The following is a 26,459-nucleotide window of genomic DNA, read 5'->3' on the forward strand; positions in this document are numbered from 1 at the left end:
AAGGGGCACCGTTTTCATGTTTGACGAGTATCTTTGTAACTAAATTCTCATCATTTGACAGCACAAATATTTCTTCAATTGCAAGAATACTTGTTTAAAGTCTTGAACAAGACCACCACTTTTGAAGAGTTCAACACTTCAGCCAATGGACTATTTCTCATGCAGAGACTTAAACAATGATAGTTAATAGGTTGTTGAACAATAAAAAGCACTGCAATTGTGTACGATCCTATGCTTAGGCAGAATAATTATTCTCACACCACAATATTCAGTGAACTGACAAATATTTTCAAGAGCTTTTCTGGCTAAATCATGTTGGATGGATTTATATTGTAACATGATCTGAACTAAGGAAACAACCGTGGATGTAAGTGAACTCCACTTCTGAAATTTGGTTACCTTGACTTCAGTGGAATCAAATCGTTTTGTACACTTATGTTTTAGCATAAGTGACAGAGGATGATTTTGTTTTAAAACTGAAGACAAAAGAGACTGAGCATGCTGGAATCTGGAACAAAACAAAAGAATGCTGGAAGAACTCTGCATGCCAAGCTGCATCTGTGGAGACAAAAGCTGTACAAAGTTTGATCCGGAGACTCGACCCAAATTGCAGAAGTACATCTTTTGCTACCACAAATGCTGCTTGAGCCACTAAGTTCTTCCAGTGTTTTTGTTCCTTAAATTTGTATCTCCGTAATTTCTCCAGAAATAATCAACCATAGCTGATCTTCCTGGATCGACATCATGCCACTAACCATATTGATCACATGAAACCACTCCACAGGTAGCCCTTTCTTCCATCAAATATTGTTGCATGATGTTGAAAATTCAATGCTTATTGATCTTCCCAAGCTAGGTCTGTGTAATGTAGGTAAACTGCTAACATGCCTTGTCAGCAGCTTCAAATAAACTAAATCAAAATACTAAAGATGTTAAAATTATATATTAAAAGCAGAAAATACTGGAAATGGACAGCAGCTCAGAAACAAAATGGTGAGAAACACAAGAGACTGTAGATGCTATAATCAGGATGAAAAAGCAAACTGTTTGAAGAACTCAACAGGTCAGGCAGCATCTGTGGAAGCAGGAGGATGGTCGCCGTTTGGGGTCGAGACCCTGCATTAGGGCTGAGAGTGTAGAGGGAAGATAGCCAGTATATAGAGGTGAGAGGGAGAGATAAGGGGTGGCATGTGAAAGGTGGAACCTGGTGGGGAGAGAGATGATGGAGCTCAGTGGGGGGGAGAGCAAGAAGTGGTGTTAAGACACAGCGACTGGTGGGTGACGGGCAAGAGGTCATAGAGAATGGCCTGGTCTAAAAAGTGATCGATTCTTGGGCTGCTGCAACACTACTAGCAGATGGTAAAGCAGGACTGATGGAAGGGTGAAAATAGAGTTTGATTTCAATGATAACATTCGGGGACATCTAAGTTATTAAAGTTAAAAAGGATTAAATGTGGGGAGAAAATTAAAAATATATATTTTAAAAATTACAATGAATCCAAATAATTGAAACATATCTTACTTCTAACGCTGTTCAAACTGGTACATGATCTGAGTGTCAATTTCCCAGTGTAATATCAGGGAATAACAAAAGAGAGGCTAATTCTGCTGTCTGGGATCTTTCTTACATACTTCGAATACGGAGGTTAGAATTTCAGGCATTAGCAGCCACTGGAAGACCTCTCTCTGATCCACCAGTGGTCAGAATATTGTAGGAAAGGGTTGTGGGGGGATGGGGGGGGGGGGGGGGGGGGGGGGGGGGGAGGGAGTCAGGTATATTACTTAAAGGGGTTTGTCATTTAAAACTGTGGAACATAGAGTTTTTTTAAATCGCAGATAAAAATGGATCTCAGGAGTTATCTGCCCCAATTGGTGATGGAAGCTGGATCATTAGATGTAATCAAAGTGGTTGTGGATAAATATTTGATAGATCAAGGAATTAATTGGTATGGATAAAATACACAGGAGAGCAGATGAGACCACCATAGATCAGCTATGATAACATTAAGTTATGGATAGACACTAAAATTCTGGAGTAACTTAGCGGGACAGGCAACATCTCTGGATAGAGATGAAGTCTGAAGAAGGGTCTCAAACTGATACGCCACCCATTCCTTCTATCCAGAGATGCTGCCTGCCCCGCTGAGTTACTCCAGCATTTTTTGTCTATATTAGGTTTAAACCAACATCTGCAGTTCCTTCCTTCATGTGAAATTATGGGGCAGGCTTGAAATGCCTGATGGCCTACCCCGTTCTTATTTTCTTGTGTTCATCGAGGTCCAACTTTTCAATGTCCACTGTTGGTAAAAACCTTTTTTAAAACCACTTTTAGCATCATTGCTGCAAAGAAACAGTATAGTAATAATGCAAAACATTGTAATTTAAATCACTAAGTGAAAAGTGGTACCTTTCTACAGGGGTAGACTGATGGATTAAATACTTACATTATTGTCTTCATATGTAATAGATATATTCAAAATGTTCAATATTAATTTTTTAATGACAATATTTTTATCTGAAAGATCAAATTTATGGACATTGAAAAAATTCATTTTCCCTTCAACTTAATGTTCATTTTATTCAGACTTAGTGAAATGTATAAACACAAGCCGAAGCAATCTAACATGGTCACCATGGAATACATTTCAGTTTCAGAATATTTCTGATCAATGGTCTGATCCAGTGATCTGGAAATTTTAAATTTACCATAAAATAGATGAGTTCATAAAACCGTTCACAGTTCCCTGAAGCTGAGGTCTGGCCAAAAGATTTCACCCTGCTAAAAATATCAATTTTTGAATTCACAATGCATTTTAGATCAATCGGTTTCCTTCATAGAAGGAACGTAGCTAAAATGGATCTATAGAAATAAAATAAAAATAACTTTGTCTTTATAATAAAGGCTGTGTTGAAATAAGTCCACGAATTGCAAATAGCCAATACATTCATTCTGATGATTTTGAGCTCCTTAGATATCAGTAATACAGATTAAGGTTCCTCACGACAGGTACTTCTAAGCCTCCATTCATCCAGATTTCTTGTATTATCCTGTCTCGACGTTCTATCCTCTCAGCTATTTCTGCTGCTTCTGCACTGCTGGATCCTGTGGTCCCATATAATTTTGTTAATCCTTCAAAAGTAAAGTCTGAGGAACTCACTTCTTCATCATCATCTTCATCGGTACTTTCATACTCATCACTGTTGCTGTTGCCTTCAACATCACTATTGTCCTGACAACAGTCCATTTTCCTGTGGTAAGTTTCCGGTGAGTCAATTTTCTTGTGGTAAATTTTACGCAGGTCTATTCTGCAGAATACTTGAGTTATGATTGCACACAGTGTGAATATTAATCCAATGCAGACACTGGATACAAACAACAAACCAACTATTTCTGGGTTATCTGCAACAACACAAAAAAAAGTGCTATTATTTGACACAAATTATTGATAAATGATGGAGAGGAGAGGAAGAGTACAATACTACTTGTGTAGAAAGCATGGTGGAGCACTTTAAATTAAGCAGCAAATTGCATCACTGAGCTATGGGAAGAAGGCAGAAGAATGGGGTTAGATGGGAGAGATAGATGTCAGCCATGATTGAATGGCATAGAAAACTTGATGGGCCAAATGGCCTAATTCTGCTCCTGTCACTTATAACCTTTGCAACATGGTATCTTGAATTCTTTGAACTTGTTGAGCTCCTTTCAGGTTTGCACACAGCTATTTTTCAGCAATATTGCCACAGAAGGCTGTGGAGGCCAAGTCAGTGGATATTTTTAAGGCAGGGAAATAGATTCTTGATTAGGATGGGTTTTAGGGGTTATGGGGAGAAGGCAGGAGAATGGGGTTAGTAGAGAGAGATGGATCAGCCATGATTGAATGGCGGAGTAGATTTGATGTGCTGAATGTTCTAATTCTACTCCTATTCCTTATGACCTTATATATTATTGTTTGGACAATATATGCACCACCCATGTGTGTGCAATTCAATAAAACTTACATTTGCACGTTATTAGATTACTATATAGTTTATAATCTGGATAACGTGCAGGTATTCTTTCATTTTTATGCTTTCACAAGCAATATTTTGTATATGGGAAAAGTAATATTATAACACTTCCTTAAGAATATGGCATTGCATTTTTTGTTCAGCCAATATATAATATTCATACTTTTTTCTATTAAATGTTGATAATGAATGAAATATAATAAATGGTGAAGACTACTATTATTTTCTGCCAACTATTTAAAAGTGTAACAGTGAGAGTTCAAGGTATGCATGTTCCTGTTAGAGTGTAGGGCAAAGGAGTAAGGAACCCTGGATGATGAGAGAAATTGACACTCTCGGCAGGAATAAGAAGACAACATGGGTCACGTATATGTAGCTGGGATGGACAAGTTCCTTAATGAGCTTCTGTTGTTACCGCAGAAAAGACATGAAGACTAGGGAACTTGGAAAGGTTAATGGAGATATCTTGAGGTTAATCCATGTAGCAGTCAGTGATGCTGGACATTCTAAGATATGAGCATTTAAAAGCCAAATCTACAGGGAGAGCGTATACTTTATTCCTTGGAACATAGGGAATTATATAGATGTATAAAATCATGAGGAAAATAGAGAGGGTGAGAGGGTCAATACTTTATTCAAGGTAAGTAAAGCAAGAAGTAGAGAGTATAGGTTTAAGGTGAGAAATGACAGATTCAAAAGGAACCCGAGGTAACTTTTTCAGAGAGGAACGAGCTGCCAGGAGAAATAGTTGAGATAGATAAAAGAACTATATTTAATAGACAAAATATAGTTATTGTATCTGCCTCAACCACTTCCCTGGGCAGCTCGATCCATATACCATGGACAGGTGCATGGTTAAGAAAGGCTTAGAGCAGGGGTCGGCAACCTTGTTCTGCATAGGGGCCGGGACGCATGTCTGTGAGCGGATGGCGGGCCACATCTATCACGTGTACACATGGATCCCGCCCCCATCCCGCCCCAGATGGCAGGCATGAAATCACGTGTTCACAGAAGGTACACAAAAATGCTGGAGAAACTCAGCGGGTGAGGCAGCTTCATGCAATCCTTGCATGTCTCACCCGCTGAGTTTCTCCAGCATTTTTGTCTACCTTCGATTTTTCCAGCATCTGCAGTTCTTTCTTAAACGTGTTCACAGAAGGTGCGCAGCCGTGCCGGCGGCTTTGCGCAGGATGGGGTACAGCCAGAGCTCGGCCGCGCACTTGGGGCGGGTGCTCGGGGGACCAGATGATTACGGGAAAAAACAAATCAACCTGTGGGCCGGATGATTTCAGGTTATGGGCCGCATTTGGCCCAGGGGCCATAGGTTGCCGACCCCTGGCTTAGAGGGATATGAACCAAACGCGGGCAAATGTGACTAGCTTAGATGGGACATCTTGGTCGGCATGGGTGAGTTGGGCTGAAGGGCCTGTTCTGTGCTGTATAGCTCTATGACTCTAAATATTTGATTTGTCTTTCAGAAGGATATTTGAATTTGGTATTCAAACTACCAACTTCCATGGTTATTTAATATATTTTGAGCTCTAAGCTTTTTTACACAATCAAATGCTAATTTTTATATAATAAAACTAAAAATATTGGAGATGTTCAGCATCTTCTGTAACTTTGCTCAATTTAAGTATTTCTTCAAAGAGCACCAACTTGGGATTACTACAGTTCTATATCAATTAAAATATACTAGAAAAATGAACACTTACTTTTAATATAAGCAAATATAAGCAGGGTGCCGATTACAATTTTTCCTTCTTTTGTTGAAAGTCTGGATTCTTGAGGGCTCAAAGACTTGTTGGCTATGGATGTACAAAGGTAAAGAAAATGAATTGTAATGAGAAAAGGAAGAGCTTGTACCTCAAAGTGATGTACATGCTATGAAATAATTTTAAAGTTTACTCAGTATTTCAACAAACTTTTTTCAAAGAGAGATCCAACTAACAGCACTGAGGTGAATTACCCTTTGACTGATTTTTACTTCAGTGGTGTTACTTGGCTGGATGTCGGCAAACCCTCTGACAAATATCACAGAATGTTTGATGTTTATTGATACTGCAAAGGACACGTTCATTATATGGCTTCAGAAAATGAAGCTGGACTTCCAGAATTTTCCACATAGTGTGTAAAGAGTATGATGTAAAATCCATGCCTCCGGTGACTTTTGGGATGTAGCACTCAAATTCAAACATTTCCTATTGAATAGTTACATTAAAATGATTCTGTACGAATGCCAGTAAATATTCCAAGATATCATGTTATCAGTAATTTAACTTTTACAGCATTGGTTATAAACCTACCATTCTCATTATAAATCCACGAAGGTGCAAGAGCAGAGAAACCAGGATCAGCTTCCTGTAGCAACAATTTGGAAACTGAAAAAGATCGAAAAAAGTAAATCAAATACATTTCAAAATAGCAGTTGCATTCATTTATCTTAATGTAGTTAAAAATTCTTATTCCCATTCTCATACTGACCTTTCCGTCATGGGCCTCTTCCATTGCCAGAGTGAGGCCACATGCAAACTGGAGGAACAGGACCTCGTATTCTGCCTGGGCAGCTTACAACCAAATGGTATGAACATTGAATTCTCCAATTTATGTAACCCCTACTACTACACCCTTTCTCCCCCCACACCCCCCTCTCTTACCCACCCCCACCCCCCCGCCCTCCTGTACCCCAACTGGATTCACAACAATTTCTCCTCTCCCCCTCCACCCGCAATCCTTCCGCTGGCTTCACAATTCGCAACTCTTCAATCCATTTGTTTCACACCTTTTGGCTTTAATCTTTGGTCTTTGTTCCAACCATCTGCCTATCAAAAATTCCCTTGACTGTGTCTACCTATTACCTGCCACGTTTTGTTCTGCCTCTCCTCTCTCTCAGCTTTCTACCCCCCCCCCCCCCTCTACAATGTCTGTCCCACCCGAAACATCACCTATCCATGCTCACCGGTGATGCTGCCTGACCTGCTGAGATATTCCAGCACTTTGTGTCCTTTTTTTGTAAACCAGCATCTGAAATTCCTTGTTTCTACAGTATTCTTACAACACATAGTAGCATGGGTTTTCTTTTCAGTATTGAATTTAACAGCCGTTTTTGGAAATTTGACATTATTGTTTATTCACATCTGCATTACTGGTAAATCCTGTAAATGGACCACTTGGACCTCATGGTATTTTAAACTTCTAATTTGACCTAACTTGTACTAAGTTTGTGAAAACGGCCCATAAATTCTAATTTCATTAAGGGGAGACAGGGTGAAAAGCGTTTAATCAAGTCAAGACATTATTTCAAATTGGTAACAATTGATAGATAATAAATGAATTAACAACTTGAAATTTTCAGCGGTATGAGAGTAAAATGTGATAAATGAATATATAAACACTGAAATGGGTGAAAAAAGTGAGTGATGTTTAATTAATTTTTGTTTTATTGATAATGGGTGGAGGAATGATTTTAGCGCACTAACCGGCTCTTCAAGGCCACTACATCACTGCCAATAATCATGCCTTTCAATACTAATCCCACTTGCCAACATTATTTACATATTCCTATATGCTCATCCAAGTACCTATCCAGATGCCTCTAAAATATTGTTACTGTTCCTGCTTCCACCACGTCCTTTGAAAAATATATCCCTCAGTCCCTCTTTAAATTCCCTGTCTCTCTCCTCAAACCCAAGCCCTCTATTGTAAGACACCCATACATATCATGGGAACCAAACTCAGCCAATGTACCTTATTTATGCCTCCCATTATTTTATATACATCTATCACATCACTTCTCAGCTTCCTTTGCTCCAGGGAAAACAGACCCAGCCAATCCAATCTCTCATTTTGACAAGGCCACGAATCCAGTCAAAGTCCTTGTGAATCTTTTCTTCACCCTCTCTAGCTTAATCATGTCTGATGAAGAACTTGGAGGTGAGGCGGGACCCAAGGATATGTGTGTGCATGTATATATAAGATAATATAATATATATAATATATTTAATCTACATATTATATACACATATGTGTGTAATATGACATATTCATTCATAATATATATGGCATAATATATAATTATATATATATTATAATAGGGATATGCAAATGTAGTACTCTGTAAACAATATAATAAACAAAAAGAAGTTCAGTATATATAAGGAGGGAGAAAGAAAATGGGGAATTATAGACCAGTTAGCCTTGGGGAAGCCTCGGTAGTGGGGAAGATGCTCGAGTCGATTGTTAAAGATGTTATAGCAGCGCATTTGGAAAGCAGTGACAGGGTCAGCAAGTCAGCATGGATTTATGAAGGGGAAATCATGCTTGACTAATCTTTCAGAATTTTTTGAGGATGTAACAAGTAGAACAGATAAGGCAGAGCCAGTGGATGTGGTGTATCTGAACTTTCAAAAAGCCTTTGACAAGGTCCCACACAAGAGATTAGTGTGCAAAATTAGAGATAGAGTACTGGTTGGTAGACTGGAAGCAAAGAGTAGGAATTAATGGGTCTTTTTCAGAATGGCAGGCAGTGACTAGTGGGGTGCCGCAAGGCTTGGTGTTGGGACCCCAGTTATTTACAATATATATTAACGATTTAGACGAGGGAATTAAATGTGACATCTCCAAGTTTGCGGATGACCCAAAGCCGGGTGGCAGTGTGAGCTGCGATGAGGATGCTATGAGGCTGCAGGGTGACTTGGATAGGTTGGGTGAGTGGGCAGATGCATCGCAGATGCAGTATAATGTGGATAAATGTAAGGTTATCCACTTTGGTGGCAAGAACAGGAAGGTAGATTATTATCTGAATGGTGTCAGATTAGGAAAAGGGGAGGTGCAACGAGACCTAGTGTGCATCAGTCACTGAAAGTAAGCATGCAGCTACAGCAGGCAGTGAAGAAAGCTAATGGCATGTTGGCCTTCATTGCGAGAGGATTTGAGTTTAGGAGCAAGGATGTCCTACTGCAGTTGTACAGGGCCCTGGTAAGACCGCACCCGGAGTATTGTGTGCAATTTTGGTATCCTAATTTGAGGAAGGACATTATTTTTATGGAGGGAGTGCAGCATAGGTTCACCAGGTTAATTCCCGTGATGGTGGGACTGACATATGATGAAAGAATGGATTGACTGGGCTTGTATTCACTGGAATTTAGAAGGATGAGAGGTGATCTTATAGAAACATAAAATTCTTGAAGGATTGGACAGACTAGATGCAGGAAAAATGTTCCCAATGTTGGGGGAGTCCAGAACCAGGGGTCACAGTTTAAGAATAAGGGGTTGGCTATTTAGGACTGAGATGAGCAAACATTTTCTCATCCAAAGAGTTGTGAATCTGTGGAATTCTCTGCCACAGAAGGCAGTGGGGGTCAATTCACTGGATGTTTTCAAGAGAGTTAGATTTAACTCTTAGGGCTAAAGGGATATGGGGAGAAAGCAGAAACGGGGTACTGATTTTAGATGATCAGCCATGATCATATTGAACGGCGGTGATGGCTCAAGGGGCCACATGGCCTAATCCTGTACCTATTTTCTATGTTTCTATGTTACCTGCAATGTGGCAAGCAAACTACACTCAGTACTCTAATCACAGTACTCCATGTGGCCTATCTAATATTTTGTACAACTGTAACATGACATCCCTACTCTTGTACTCAGTGCCTCAGCTAATGAAGGCAAATGTGCCATATGCCTTCTTCACCATCCCATCCATGCGCTGTCATTTTAAGAGAACTATATACTCTCATCTCCTGGTGTCTCTATTCAACAATGCTCCCCAGGGTGCTGCCATTCACTGCGTTTGCCCTGTCCTAATTTAACTTCCTAAACTACATCACTTTGCACCTTTCTTGAGTTAAATTCAAATCGATTTATATGCACGCAGACCTAATTACATTGAATTTTCAGTTCTGAGGGGGCGCTGCTCTGGCAGCAGCCATCATGCAGCTCGTCAGTTTTTCAAATTTTTTTTTTTAGTATGTTTTAAAGTCTGTATTTAATGTTTCTTTGTGTGTTTTGTGTGGGGGGGGGTGTGGGTAAGGGGGAACCGCTTCGGTCGCCTCCTCCACGGAGAGGCGAGTTTTTCCAGGTCGCCTCCCCCGTGGCCTAACATCAAGGATCGACGCGGCCTTTCCCGGAGACGCGCCCGGGGCTTCAGCAGCGGGTGCAGCGTGGACTCTCGGCGTGGAGCGGGTGAGCCCTCGCTGGGGCTCGCTGGAGGGGAGCGCTCCGTTTCGCTGGCCCGGGGCAGCCGGCGGCCTGAAGTCGCAGCCTGAAGTCGCGGTCTGCAGAGCTCCAGCTGGTGCGGCGTTTACAGCCCGGGATCTCACGTTGGGGACCCGGGGGAAGAAGAAGCCATCACTGCCGGCCCGCGGCCGACTTCTACCGCGGGTCCGGCATGGACTTACCATCACCCCTGGAGGGGAGCTTCGACCGCCGGCCCTGCAGTCTACGGTGCTTCTGGCTGCGGCGGGGACTTAAATCTTGACCGCCGGTCTGCGGCCTACAACAACTTAAAGCCGCGGTCTCCGGTGAGGAAGAGCCGATCCTGGACTGACTCTGGACTCTGGTCCTGACCACGGGGGGGAAATGGAGGAGGACTGGCCAAATTTTGTGCCTTCCACCACAGTGATGAATGCTGTGGTGGATGTTTGTGTTACAGTTTTATTGTGGTTGTGTGTTCTTTATTATTGTATCGCTGCAGACAACCCAAATTTCCACCAGCCTGGCTGTGTGGCAATAAATTATATCTAATCTAATCTAATCTAATCTTATGCTACCATGCCACAAAATAAATAATGACAGCTCTTGCGAATTCTGAATCACTTCTCCCTGAAAATAAATATTTTAATGCTGAAACTATTTATTCTTACCACATATATAGACGACACTGAGATACTTCTGCATTCCAGGTAAACAAGGGTCTCCAAAATAGTGGCTACTGACAATAATTTTGCAGTTTTGTTTACCATAACAGCTTGTTGTTACAACTTGCAAGGCAGTGTGCGACAAACATTCTGTAACACAGGAAAACAAGATATAAATTAACAAATGCATTAATCAACAACACAGCGTGGTGTAAGTTCACTCTTATTGTGCCTCCACATTTGTCACTGGAGATGGCAGTGTCAGCGGTCCTGTTAATGTAATGACCGGTGGCAACAGGTTGCTTCGGTGGGAAGGAGGGCTTGAGCGGATGCAAATCCAAACCAGTCATTTTTCTGGCTACATCTTTAGAGTGTCAAAAAACTACTTTTCATCTTTAAAATTGTCGATCAATTCACTTGATTAGTTACAGCCCGTACCAAACAAATCTGTAAAAGCAGGGATGAATTCACTTTTAAAACATTTGAGATTACATGTTTTGTTGAACCTCTGCCACACAACAACCATTGCCATGGATTATAACAAAAAAAAATCTAATTTATGATAATCCTCACTCTCTCTCTCAAAATTCATAACATATAAAGTCCAAGATTTGTTCTCCTTTCAAAACAAAAATTACCTCTCCTTTTGTGAACCATGTGTTATGTGCCATCTAATATTGGAACCTTTGTGTTGCGCCCATCGAATAGCTCACCAAATCCCAAATGTAATTGGACCACTCCCTCGGTAGATTTTATTACACTGATAACAGTCATAGAAACATAGAAACATAGAAAATAGGTGCAGGAGTAGGCCATTCGGCCCTTCGAGCCTGCACCGCCATTCAATATGATCATGGCTGATCATCCAACTCAGTATCCTGTACCTGCCTTCTCTCCATACCCCCTGATCCCTTTAGCCACAAGGGCCACATCTAACTCCCTCTTAAATATAGCCAATGAACTGGCCTCAACTACCTTCTGCGGGAGAGAATTCCAGAGATTCACCACTCTCTGTGTGAAAAAGGTTTTCCTCATCTCGGTCCTAAAAGATTTCCCCCTTATCCTTAAACTGTGACGCCTTGTTCTGGACATATTGCAGACTTCATCAAATTCAAGTGGCTTTTTTCATATTGACACCTACTGCAAAGTATAACCAGAGTAGTACCTGACATTTTAGCTCAGCATGGCAAGATGAGTACTTCAAGACTGTCTCCAAATGGTATTCAGCAGATCATAACTGTTAAAGAATTCTGGACCTGAAACACTAACTGTTTCACTTTCCATAGATGCTGCCTTACTTACTGAGTATTTCCAGCATGTTTCAGATTTCCAGCATCTGCAGTTTGTTTTTACTTTCAGTCTCACAACACTTTGGCTTCAAATCAGTCAAACAATTCCTTACAAGTAGGGTTGGATTCTACAGTAGAATAAAAGGCTTTTCCTGTCTTTGTAGAAATGTTTTAGGTTTCGGGTTCTGATAAAGAAAACATGTTTTCGGCAATTAAAATTTTTTTTTAATCTCCCTGCTGTATTTGTTAACAAGGCTGGGACTATCCCAACATTTAAGAAACAGTTATGCAGGTACATAGACAGGATCTCAACCCGAAACGTCACCCATTCCTTCTCTTCAGAGATGCTGCCTGTCCCGCTGAGTTACTCCAGCATTTTGTGGCTACACGGACAGGACATGTTAGGAGAGATACGGGCCTAACGCAGGTAGGTGAGACTAGTGTAGCTGGGACATGTTAGCCGGCATGGGCAAGATGAGCCAAAGGGCCTGTTTCCGCGCTGTATCATTCTATAACTCTAGGTAGATAAAATTGCATTAACGGCTTTAGGGATTTTTACAATATAAAATCAGCATGGCATCCAATCTAAATGCTACTTTGATTATAATGCATCTGAGAATGGGAAAGAGAGCAAAGGAGAGCACGCGAAAGAACGAGAGTGAGTTGTGGTATCTCTCTTGGCATCTATATAATTACGATAGTCTCACACCTCTGAATGCTAGACTGAATATATACTCCAGATTCAATGATTCTGAAACACATGATCCAGAAACAGAAGCAAACAAATTAGAGATCTTATTTCCCCTCAGGACATATCAGATTTTCCATTACTTTGTTCATTACATGCTCCCATTTCCTCATGAATTCATGAAAAATCTATCAGATTTGGCTCCGAATCAAACTCTGTTCTAAGGTTAGCACATTATCATATTGACTTTCGTTGTGACGCTTCAGCAAAATTACATACAAAAAATGCCAAGCTGTTGCATCAACCTTAAATTCCTCTCCTGGAGTTATTACACCCACATCCCGATTACGATTTTGACCAATACTACAATTGAAAGGAAACACTTTTATTCTTGAATTGTTTAGGAGAATTTGCCAACCATATTGACCTGTCTGTCTAGGACTGTAATGGAATCCTGAACGAGATGTGTGCCTGTCTAGCTGTTTACACTCCTGTCCTGGGTCTCCTCCATTGCCAGAGTGAGCAACAGCGGAAATTGGAGGAACAGCACCTCATATTCCGTCTGGGGACCTTGCGTCCGTATGGCATTAACATTGAATTCTCCCAATTTTGCTAGCCCTTGCTGTCTCCTCCCCTTCCTTAACCCTCTAGCTGTCTCCTCCCACCCTCCCATCCGCCCGCCCTCGGGCTCCTCCTCCTCCTCCCCTTTTCCTTCTTTCTCCCCCCCCCACCCCCCATCAATCTGAAGAAGGGTTTCGGCCCGAAACGTCGCCTATTTCCTTCGCTCCATAGATGCTGCTGCGCCCGCTGAGTTTCCCCAGCAATTTTGTGTACCTTAGCTGTTTACACTATCCAGTTGTGTGAATACTTAAGCTCAAAACCTGAAACAATTGGCAAATTGCTTGCCACTGATGACTGAATGAAGATTTTACGAATATGGTGAGGTTTTTTTCTGTGGCAACGTGATTGTGAGGAATATAGATCCCTTGTGGTGTGAATATTATCTGCTGGAGGAATTTAACAGTCCAAGCTGCAGCTTTGGAAGCAAAGGGATGGTTGACTTTTCGGGTCATGATGCTACATCCCTCTGACTCCACAGATACTGCGAGACACCGAGTTCCCCCAGCAGTTCCAGAATCTGCAGTCTCTTCTCCCTCCCTCTTAGTGTAGCCTTGCGAGTAGACTGCTGAGACACAATGGGATTGTGTGAAGAATCCTGGGCAGTAGGCATGGTAACACCTCACCATTAGCTGAAGCCACAACCTGCAGCTCAAAATTCAGTCAAAGTCCTGAAAAACTTCTGAGATATAAAACTTGATCAAGACAACTAGAGCAATTTAAAAGCTAAAATAATTAAAATCATAAATAAATAAAAAATATTAAATAAAATATTGCAAATATTCTCAAACAATTTAAGACTATTCAAATGAACCAAATAGATTATATCAGTCTCTACTGTGTTTATAGTATTCAACATAATTTTTAAAGTTGCAAAACAGATGTTTTATTACAATTAAAAATAAAACATTGACTTAAATCAGAGAGGAATCACTTAAAATTGTCTCCATATGGCAAACACGTTTCACAACTACAAATTGCAGAAAGTATGCGAATTACAATGATTACCATTCATTCGCATTCTTGATCTGGTTGGATGCCTTAGGGTGACTTACAATGTTATTTTTGATCTGGGGAGATGTCCAACAGTGACTTACTATGATCCACCTTAAATACTTCCCTAATTGTACTTGCAGAAATACCTCATGGTTGAGTACCTGTAATCCTTTTAGTGCACTCACATCCAAGCATAGATGTGAATGTACTAGAACATATATAACATTGGCTAGAACTCAAGTTACATCAAGCGCAGCCTTATGCAGGATTTTCCTGGATGTCCAGTTGGACATGGAGTAACCTTCTATTCTAAACAACTCCACAGATACAAGTAGCATGTGATTAGGGATTCAAACATTGCTGGGAACCATCATCTTGTCAGACATATGAGCAAGCAAAAAAAAACGATGTGACTATCAAAGCCAGACCAGGTTCTTATTGGAGAAATATGTCTTTTAAATCAAACCTGATATCCTGGCAAAAAAAAAAGGCAATGGCCTAAAAAGTGGGTGGCACAGTGGCGCAGTGTTAGAGTTGTTGCCTTACAACGGCAGAGACCCGGGTTCGATCCTAACTAAGGGTGCTGCCTGTACGAAGTTTGCACGTTCTCCATCACCATCGTGTGGGCTTTCTCTGGGTGCTCCGGATTCCCCCCATATTCCAAAGACGTGTAGGTTAATTGGCTTCTGTAAATTGTCCCTAATATGTGGGATAGTGCTAGTGTAAGGGTGATCGCTGGATAGTGTGGACTCGATGGGTTGAAGGGCCTGTATCTCCAAAATTAAAAACTAAATTTCCTTTTGAAAGAGAACTCCACTACAAATCTAAATCCACCAAGATATGCAGACTTTCAATATGCAGACTCTCCAAAAACACTCCAGTGGCACGGGTTGTTTATGGAGAGACATAGAACAGGAGACCTTCAACTTTGGGTGCTTCGGTAGCAGAAACGACCAACCTAATTTGGAATTAGGAATGTCTCATCTGAGATTACATGCTGATGGTATGCGAGTAGTGTATTGGTAGCCTGGGTATGACTCAGAGCAAAAAAGGATCCTGTCATGGGAGGTGGGAAATTTAACTTCAGTTAATTAAATAATATATATATAAATTAATTCTTAAAATGACCTTAGTAATGATGACCATGAACCACTCAAATTATTATAAAAGGTAATCTGGTCCACTAATATATTTTATTGAAGGAAATATGTAACTCAAGTCCCCATAATAATAAGTATGGTTCATAACCGTTCCTGTAATGGTCCAGCAACCCATTTAGCATGGGGTGTAGTGTGATCTATCTATAATTGTTCTTTGTTTTCTTCTGTCCATGTGCGGAGGGAAGGAAATGTTCAAGGAGAAATATATCAAGAACTTCAATTAAAAACCAGCAACACCAAACACCTTCAGTATGGGAACTGAAAGTCAAAGATTACTTTGTCACAGTCAGGCGTGCAAAGATTTGTATTTAAAAAGACCCTGAAATTGTGAAAAAATATCTGAAAGAGAAAAAGCACGTAGCTAGATTGATGCTGAGATGGTCATATAAATTATTAATAAAAATGTGCTGGAAATACTCAGATGGCCAGGCATTAGTACAAGACTCCAATTATTATTTTCCATGCACTGCTTGATTGGTATATGCAGCTAGTTAATACACAAAAGGACACAAAATACTGGAGCAACTCAGAAGGTCAGGCTCTGGAGGACATGGATAGAAAATGATTGATGGCGAGGTCCTTCAGACTTCTGAAGATGGGTCTTGGCCCAAAATGTCACCTATCCATGTTCTCCATGAATGCTGCCTCACTTTCTGAGTTACACAAAATTGCTGGAGGAACTCAGCGGGTGCAGCAGCATCTATGGAGCGAAGGAAATAGACGACGTTTCGGGCCGAAACCCTTCTTCAGACTAACTTTCTGAGTTCCCTGAAATGGATAGTCATATCAGTTTGAAGAAGGGTCTCGACCCGAAACGTCGCCTATTCCTCTCCATAGATGCTGACTCATCCGTTGAGTTTCTCCAGCATTTTTGTCTACCTTCTGAGTTACTCCAGCACTTTGTGTCCTACTGCTTAATTAGTCCATTAATACTATGGATTTTACAATATGCATTAATCATAGACATTAACTAATTCATCAATCAGCTAAGATAATGCATGTATTGTTAGGGTGATCAACAAAATTAGCAGTGCCCTGATTTCATGCTTGACTGAACACCCTTAAGCTAATCTAATTGCACGTTTGGAGCGTGTGTATGACTGTGGATGTACTGGCAATCCCCACATTATGGTGGGCGAGGTGAGAGTCTGTGTTCCTGGAGAAGTTCGTCATCATGATTTTCCTTAGTGTGAAGCCACATCATCTGCGCATGTGTCAAGAAACCTGGATTTATTTTTTTAAAACATTTATTTACTGTCTCATATGAATTAAGTATGGCTGAATTTTATTTTGCAAATCAATTTTTTAGTATGGTCTCAAGCAGCTTTCCCAGGGCAGGACTTACATAGTAAATGGCAAGGGCCCTTGAGGATGTTGTGGAATGGAGAGCTAGAATGGTATGCACATAGTTCCCTGAAAGTGACAACACATATGGTAGTGAAAAAGGCATTTAACACACTTGCCTTCATGAATCATGGCATAGAATGCAAGTGGCCATAGATTTAAGGTGAGAAGGGAAATATTTAAAGAGAGAAGTTTAAATAAGGGAATTGAAAGACTACCTCACAAGAGGGTGGTGTGCATGTGGAACAATTTGCCAGTGGAAGTACAAAAGTCTGCAGAATTACAATGTTTAAAGAACATTTCGTACATGGACAAGAATGGGTTAGAGGGATAAGAGCCAAATGCATGGAAATGAGACTAGCTCAGGTAGGCAACATGGTTGGTATGAATGAATTGGGCCGAAGGGTCTGTTTGCTTGCTGTATAGTCAATCAAAAACCCTCTCACCTGTAGCCACCTATCCATTGGCTGGCTTTGTCCTGCCCCCATCTCCCCATGGGAGGAAATTGGACACCTTGGGGAAACCCACACGTTTACAGGAAGAATGTGCATTATTCTAGATTCCAACATGTTCCTTACTACTAAAGTTAGGCTAACAGGTTAGTAGTTCCCAGTTTTCTTTCCTGTTTCTGAAAATACTTGTCCACCTTACTGAACAATTGCAGTTTATTTCCAAACAACATATTCAAAAAATAAAATTATGCTCTTCAATTCCTTAAAATATTTATAATGACTTCAGAAGTTCATTTTATCGCTGCTGTTGATTTAATGGATACTGGAATATTACACAACTTGCAAGTAATCTAATGATAACAAGGACAATTAAATTCTTCACGTAACCAAAGTTCTGTACTCAGTATTTTTCATAAATAAATAAATACCGGAAAATTACTGTGGACAAGATTAGATGACAAAGTTTACCTTATTCCTTATCCAGTTTTTAAACCAATAGATTGACCAGTCTAAAATCCTGTAATGCATGGAAATTATGTTTAATAAATTGGCATGTTCACATTTTTTAAAACTTGTATTTAAGAGAAGCACATTTTCTAATGTGCCTATTTTAAAATAATTATGTGCAACATTTCTTAGGGTTTGAAATAGTGCCAGTGACATTTAGAGTAAACTAATGATTTCCTGTCAGTTACAAAGACATTGGTTTCATGCTTACCAGCAAGCAATTCCAAGAACTGACTTTCCAGAGAAAAATCTGAGCTGTATAGGGGGGGCGAGTGGCAGTCAATTGTACATGGAGAGCAAAGACAGCAGGATATAGTTTCAACTTCCTTCCTTTTACAAAGAAACAGCAGGATCTTTTCAAGACGTCAGTGAAAGATTTTATAAAATGTTTTCTTTGTATTTTTGGATAGAAAAGGACAACATAAACTCAGCAACAAAGAGCTTTCTTTTAAAGAAGGTTTTAACTATTTTAAACTCAAGTAATCCCTTGGTGGTTTTTCAGTTAGTTTGGTGCACAGTCGGGAAGGGAATCACACACGGACAGCGGTTGATTCAATTGCTGGCCAATCCTGAGTAAGCTTTGTCAATGCAAGCAGTGGTCTCACTGGTCCCGGGTTAAGAATAAATAATCAATAAGAGCTCCTTTGCATGAAATACTGTTGGCACCCATTATCTCATTTTGCAGTTCAAGAAGGAACTGTAGATACTGTAGAATCGAAGGTAGACAGAATTGCTGGAGAAACTCAGCGGGTGCGGCAGCATCTATGGAGCGAAGGAAATAGGCAACGTTTCAGGCCAAACCCTTTCTTCAGACCCATCTCATTTTGCAGTTTTGGAGATGATTAGTGCGGAGTGCTGCCCCTCAAATACTTGCCCCCTCCCTTCCTGTGCATAAAAATGATTGTGGTGGAACATTGATTTGCTACACATGGACATTCGTTATTCCTGTTGACCTTGTGCTAAGGAATTGATTTTGTGAATTTGGTGGAAGTCTCGCTAATCCAGGGTGGCACAATTCAAATGATGAAAATACATCGAGCAACTAGTTTTATTATTGCAATATAATTTCAATATGCTTACCTAAGTGGTCTGTAATAGCAATGAACACTGATGAAATATTTCCCCATCTAAAGTTTGAAAGATCTCTCTTTCTATGTTCCTTTATTTATTTTTATTTATTTGATTTGATTACCCCATTTCCCTCCTCACCATTCTTGTTTCGTTTTATAATCCATAAGGAGGCCAACATTGTCAGACATGAGGGTTTGAGGTCCCCCATGGACCGAAAAATGCCTCGCAAGTTTCTTGACGACCGCCGCAGCAGAAGCAGTGGAGAGCAGATCGATCTCAAACTACTTGTTGACCCCTGTAAAACCTGTCAACAAATCCCCTATGAAACCTGTGCTGGTTGAGTCGTCGCCCGTTAAGAAACTCCCAATGGAGGCCGTGCCTGTGGCGACATCTCCTGTGAGGGGCACGGCTGAAGGCCTGCACTGTACGCATGCAGGACTGGTCAGCAAGCTGGTGTCTAGATACGGGGAATATGTCTATATGCAGATCTTGGATTCTAATTAACTATAACCGATGTTACTTATATTACTTGTAGTATATCCTCCATTGCTTTACTGTAAATGATGGTTAATTATTTACAGCGTTATATACATATTACTTCTGCATGCTTTATGTTTGCCCTTTGTGCAAAAGCCCAAGACGGGGGATGTAGATCAAACAGTGTTGCTGATTTAATCCGTGACTGGTTTTGCTGCTGATGACCTGATCCATAATACATGTCAGGTTTCCCACGCCACCGCCACCTTGTGCATGTGGGCAGCCATGTTGTGTTTTAGTTTACAATACTCATCTCGATAACTCTGTATCAAAAGTACTTTGCACACACTGCTGGCAAAGTCCGGTCTGCCCTGATATTGATTTACACATACAGAAACCTACAGAGCAAAATGTTTTGAGCTGACAGGAAGAGGAAAATGTCTGCAAGGCACACCAAGCGATCCCTCAACTCCAATGAAATCAGAGCAAACGGCAATGAAACGTCAACGTTAAATACCTTTACATTTTTAAAAAATAATTCTGTATTTTGGAGATTGCCCACAACTAACAAATAGCCATTATCCTTTCTGACACACCTAGTATGTGGGAATGCAACTCAATCATAGACATGCCATTTGTATACATGAGTACACTGTCGTTCCATTTCTGATGTTGCAATCCTGGATGCCATATGTCAATTAAAGTCATCTGAGTCAGCTCCATTTGCTTTTGAGAAAGTGATTGCGCAGATTCTGGGAACACAGTTAAATATCTGTGGCTTCGATAATTGTGTTTATTTTATTTGTTTTCTCTTTACACCTCTTCTGGTCAAACATCTTGTCATTCGCAAAGCGTCACCGCCAGGTCCCATCATGACTTTAGTCAATTCCTTCTGACCTCCACCCAGCCGCTAAAGCTCTTTCCTGGTCTCATCACATTTTTCCTCATTCTCAGCGACTTAAAATTAGTTTTCTCTCTTTCCCAGTTCCAAAAGGGCACTGACCTGAAATATTAATGCTCCCAACAAATGTTGCCTGACTTGCTGAGGAATTCCCAGTATTTTCAATTTTGTTTAAATTGCATATAGGTTCACTATATCAGTATCCTGATGTTGTACATAAACACACACAGACTGTTGACAACGTTTCTCTATTTACTTACTTCATTAATTATTCAATTAAGCCAACTGAGTCCATCAAGTTTCTGTCGACACATAGAATAATTCCAATACATTTCTCACTAATTTTCACTAGGAAAATTCTCTCTACATTTCTATGAACTCCTCTACCTTCCATCTACCCCTTCACCCCTCTCCCTGCCATGATTCTACCACTCACCTACACGTTTGGGCAAAATTCGGAGTGGTCATTTAATCTACCAGCTATTTCTCTCATGATCTTATACACTTTTCATAATTGGAGACAGCATATGATGATGGAAAGGAACATCCAGTGCTCTAAGATATGGACTGCACCTCCCCAAGACGATGGACTGCACCTCCTCATGGCTATTTGACAGTTTGCAGCACAGGAACAGGTGGATGAATAGTGCTGTCTTCCAAAGAGAGGGAGCACATTCATGCCCACAGGAGCCATTGCCAATTCTGCAAGGCTGTGCCTCAGCGATCCTAGTAAACTGTAATAACAAGGAACTGCAGATGCTGATGTAGCGAAGAAAGACACAAAAATCCAGAATAAATCAGCGGGTCAGGAGTATCTCTGGGGAACACAATTCACAATTCTTTATCCTTTTTTCATCTCCTTGGCCTTTGTCCAACAATCTGCTTATCAACAACCACCCTCTTCCGAGTTCACATATTACCGGCTATGCTTTGTCCGTACTCTCCTCTCTTCCAGCTTTCTTTACTGCCCTCCCCACAATCAATCTGACCCAAAACGGACCCTAGTCAACTTTTGGATGTTAGCTTGTTAGACTGCTGTGACAAATCTGGAAAAACCTTCTACACTGTAATCAACAGCCATGATGTCAGCAACTAAGAATGCAAGGCAGAAAGGAAAGCTACACACCCCACAGTGATTCATAGAAACATTATCAAATATAATCCAGTTCCTGCCTCTGATTGTGTGCCACTTTTCCTGTCAGGGAGTGCCATAAAACTCCCTTCTGAAATGGTTAAATAACTAGCTGCAAGATCACAGTGCGAGGCTTACAGCAGAGCTAAGTGTGTGTGCAAGCAGTTGAATGTTAGGTATGTATCCTAGTTAATAGAGTGGGTGAATCGTGGTGGGTGGTGAATCAAGGAGTGTCAGATTCACTCTTTGAACATCTGCCAGCACTTGCTCCAAACAAAAATAGACCATCCTATAAAAGATGCAGTCTAGCATTAAGTAGTGTAGGAAGGAACATGCAGATGCTGGTGTATACCAGAGAGACACAAAATGTTGGAGTAAAGGGCCTGTCCCACCAGCATGCGATTGCATGTGTCTAGCGTGACCAAATGTGGTGGCTTGAGCCGTACGGCCTCACGGGCCCGGTCCCACTTCCAACCGCGGAGCCGTTTGGAGTTGTGCGGGGCTGGTCCTGACATCATACTCACCAATCAGCTGCGCAGGAGGCGGGCCGACTGAATTTGGACGTTGCACGGTTACGTCATCATGCAACGGCATGCCGGGCGGTGACGTCATCGCGCAACGCCATGCGCTAGGCGTACGCTGTCCAGACGCTGCATACGGCATCAAGACGCTGCGTACGGCATCGAGACGGTGCGTACGGCGTCGAGACGGTGCGTACGCCCGTCGAGACGCTGCGTACGGCCTCAATGCGGCTGCGGGCCGGCAGGCCGTTGCCGCGCGGAATTTTTGGACAGTGTCTGTTTTTCGGAGCCCCGCGCGATGTCGGGACCAGCCCCGCGCAACTCCATACAGCTCCGGCGATCGAATTGGGAACAGCCCCGCGAGGCTGTACGGCTCAAGCGACCACGTTAGGTCGCGCTCGCCGCATGCAGTCGCATGCTGGTGGGACAGGCTCTTAACAAAGTGGGGTCGTGCTGCCTGACCTGCTGAATTACTCCAGCAATTTGTGTCTATCCTCTGGCATTAAGTAGTGTCAGCTTGACAAACTGCTGTGGGCCATTCATGATATTGATATCCTCCCAGGACAATCAGTACAAATGGGGTGCCAGCTGTGTTGAAATTATTATGCACACACAGTATAGCAATCTAATGTATACTGCAATCTGTCACTGTTAAACCATTTACCAGCTTGATGTGCAGTCAAAAGGGCTTCAGGTACGGTATATACTTCTGACCCATAGTTTTTACTCTGTTCCTCAATTCAGCTGAAGGCAGTATATTACCCGAAGAAAATTTACGTTTTGATGGCTATCTGTACAGATGGTTGTTTAAGAAGGAACTGCAGATGCTGGAAAATCGAAGGTAGACAAAAATGCTGGAGAAACTCAGCGGGTGAGGCAGCATCTATGGAGCGAAGGAAATAGGCAACGTTTCGGGCCGACGAATGGCCCACAGCAGTTTATCAAGCCGACACTATTTAATGCTAGAGAATAGACACAAAATGCTGGAGTAATTCAGCAGGTTAGGCAGCATGACCCCACTGAGTTACACCAACATTTTGTCTCTGCAGAAGTGTTTTGGCCCAAAACGTTGCCTATTTTCTTCGCTCCATAGATGCTGCCTCACCCGCTGAGTTTCTCCAGCATTTTTGCAAAGAGCATTTGTGCACCTGAGAATTGACCAGAAGGGCTGCCAGTCTGCTCTTGTTTGTCTCATTGGCTTCACAAGTTATTTGAGAACTGTCTCAGAATAATTTGATTTAAATCCATGGATCCTTCAACCGGTGTTTTCAAAACACTTAAATTTTCATGGCAGGTGTTGAATCCAAGATTTGAAATAAAGTTTAAATTATCAACGTCAAATTAATTGTAGTCATTGATCCTGATTTTTGTTAGTTTAGTTGAAGCCACAAATAATGTTAATCTAGTCACAAACACCAAATAATTCAAGTTGGCTGGCAAGGACTTTACCAATTTTTAAGTTATTTAACTTGGAAGCAAAAATAGGATCTTAAAAGGTTGTGTGAGTTTGCACACTATACTGCAAGCAATGTTTTGTATATGCATGTTGTATAACATCTTGAATCCAGAAATTGGAATTCCTGCCCCAATTTACGGGCATTAAACCAATGCTGGTGATGATACCATTCAGATGCGGCATATCCACCACATTGCAATGAACTACTTATGAAACATTTGCAGCCCATGCCTGAAAATGGCATGAAACCCTCAAGGTCCACTTAGACTATTTTTAAGCGACTGCCGGCGACTGTAATAGTCGTAGCAGGTCGCCAAAAAAACGGCGACTGGACCCCCCTTTGACATAAAATCTGACATAGAATCATTACTTTAACAACAAAAAAAAGTCAGCACCGGAGACAACCTCCGTTAAACTGGCGACAACTACGATAGCACCTACGTCAGTAATAACTACTTTGGTTCTGTCTTCACTAAGGAAGACATAAATAATCTGCCGGAAATAGCAGGGGACTGGGGATCAAATCCAGGTTAGCCGGGAAGTGGTGTGAGGTAAATTGAATGGACTAAAGGCCGATAAATCCCCAGGGCCAGATAGGCTGCATCCCAGAGTAGTTAAGGAAGTAGCCCCAGAAATAGTGGATGCATTAGTGATAATTTTTCAAAACGCTTTAGATTCTGGAGTGGTTCCTGAGGATTGGCGGGTAATGTAACCCCACTTTTTAAAAAGGGAGGGAGAGAGAAAATGGGGAATTACAGACCAGTTAGTCTAACATCGGTAGTGGGGAAACTGCTAGAATCAGTTATTAAAGATGGGATAGCAGCACATTTGGAAAGTGGTGAAATCATTGGACAAAGTCAGCATGGATTTATGAAAGATAAATCATGTCTGACGAATCTTATAGAATTTTTCGAGGATGTAACTAGTAGAGTGGATAAGAGAGAACCAGTGGATGTGTTATATCTGGACTTTCAGAAGGCTTTCGACAAGGTCCCACATAAGAGATTAGTATACAAACTTAAAGCACACGGCATTGGGGGTTCAGTATTGATGTGGATAGAGAACTGGGTGGCAGACAGGAAGCAAAGAGTAGGAGTAAACAAGTCCTTTTCACAATGGCAGGCAGTGACTAGTGGGGTACCGCAAGGATCAGTGCTGGGACCCCAGCTATTTACAATATATATTAATGATTTGGACGAGGGAATTGAATGCAACATCTCCAAGTTTGCGGATGACATGAAGCTGGGGGCCAGTGTTAGCTGTGAGGAGGATGCTAGGAGGCTGCAAGGTGACTTGGATAGGCTGGGTGAGTGGGCAAATGCATGGCAGATGCAGTATAATGTGGATAAATGTGAGGTTATCCACTTTGGTGGCAAAAAATGGAAAGTAGACTTTTATCTGAATGGTGGCCGATTAGGAAAAGGGGAGATGCAACGAGACCTGGGTGTCATGGTACACCAGTCATTAAAAGTAGGCATGCAGGTGCAGCAGGCAGTAAAGAAAGCGAATAGTATGTTAGCATTCATAGCAAAAGGATTTGAGTATAGGAACAGGGAGGTTCTGCTGCAGTTGTACAGGGTCTTGGTGAGACCACACCTGGAGTATTGCGTACAGTTTTGGTCTCCTAATCTGAGGAAAGACATTCTTGCCATAGAGGGAGTACAGAGAAGGTTCACCAGACTGGGATGTCAGGACTTTCATATGAAGAAAGACTGGATAGACTCGGCTTGTACTCACTAGAATTTAGAAGATTGAGGGAGGACCTTATAGAAACTTACAAAATTCTTAAGGGGTTGGACAGGCTAGATGCAGGAAGATTGTTCCCGATGTTGGGGAAGTCCAGAACAAGGGGTCACAGTTTAAGGATAAGGGGGGAATCTTTTAGGACCAAGATGAGGAAAATATTTTTCACACAGAGAGTGGTGAATCTCTGGAATTCTCTGCCACAGAAGGTAGTTGAGGCCAGTTCATTGGCTATATTTAAGAGGGAGTTAGATGTGGCCATTGTGGCTAAAGGGATCAGGGGGTATGGAGAGAAGGCAGGTACAGGATACTGAGTTGGGTGATCAGCCATGATCATATTGAATGGCGGTGCAGGCTCGAAGGGCCGAATGGCCCACTCCTGCACCTATTTTCTATGTTTCTATGTTTTTACGTCAGGAGAAGTCAAGCTACGCTCATTGGCGCCAAACCCACTGTCGCCGACTGTGTCCGAAAAATTTTCAACATGTTGAAAATCCAGCGGTGACCAGAAAGACGCTACGACTATTTGGGTGACTGAGGAGACTACTCACGACCATAAAGGCGACACCCTGGAGACCATGTGGCGACAGCCTAGTCGCCTAAAAAATAGCCTAAGTGGGACAAGCCCTGTAGTGTCTTCTTGGTATTGAGCAAGAAAATGAAAGACGATTAATGCGACCTCAGCTACAGCCACTAAATGATCTCAAGTTTGTATTTGCCTTTCTTTTAATTTTCCTAAGGATGTTGTAAAGTAGTGACACCAATCCCGACTGGATCAATTGCCAGAATTTCTTAAGAATATCGTCCACTTTAAATAAACCAAGATCTTCCATCAATTTCTCTATGAAGGCAATCTATGGTTTACACTTGGGATATTAATTGAAATACATGATTAATTTTGATTTAGTTTATCGCCTTAAAATAAAATAAGAATTTTAAGGCTATATACTTTAAACGGCATCCTTTAAATTGGCCAATGTTTCACAGTGTACCTATTAAGAACCAAGCGGTTATTTCTCTTTAATAAACATATGTTGTAAAAGCTGCATCTCCGTATAACTTACCAATTCCAGGCAGCTTGAGATTTGAAGGGCAAGCTTTATTTCCATTTGACATTCTGCCATACGTTGCTGAATAGATATTAATCAATGCGGAATTTTTACAACGAATTTTAAGTTCTTTGCCCTCACAGGCTAGTTTGCGTTTGTACTCTTCTGCAAGAAAAGGTAATATATTAAA

General features: G+C 41.3%; 1 protein-coding gene across 1 annotated transcript in view; it reads right to left on the minus strand.

Annotated features, from left to right (window-relative positions):
- Positions 1-2,496: 2,496 nt before the first annotated feature.
- eva1c (eva-1 homolog C) overlaps positions 2,497-26,459 on the minus strand; it is a 78,249-nt gene continuing 54,286 nt past the window's right edge. The window contains exons 4-8 of the mRNA XM_033032587.1: positions 26,285-26,434; positions 10,872-11,015; positions 6,315-6,389; positions 5,724-5,816; positions 2,497-3,400 (exon numbers count right to left, since the gene is read on the minus strand). Coding sequence (XP_032888478.1) covers positions 2,976-3,400; positions 5,724-5,816; positions 6,315-6,389; positions 10,872-11,015; positions 26,285-26,434 — 887 coding nt within the window. The 3' untranslated portion in view covers positions 2,497-2,975. The remainder of the gene's footprint in view (positions 3,401-5,723; positions 5,817-6,314; positions 6,390-10,871; positions 11,016-26,284; positions 26,435-26,459) is intronic.

This window comes from Amblyraja radiata, chromosome 14 (genome assembly GCF_010909765.2).
Source record: "Amblyraja radiata isolate CabotCenter1 chromosome 14, sAmbRad1.1.pri, whole genome shotgun sequence".
NCBI classification, from domain to species: domain Eukaryota; kingdom Metazoa; phylum Chordata; class Chondrichthyes; order Rajiformes; family Rajidae; genus Amblyraja; species Amblyraja radiata.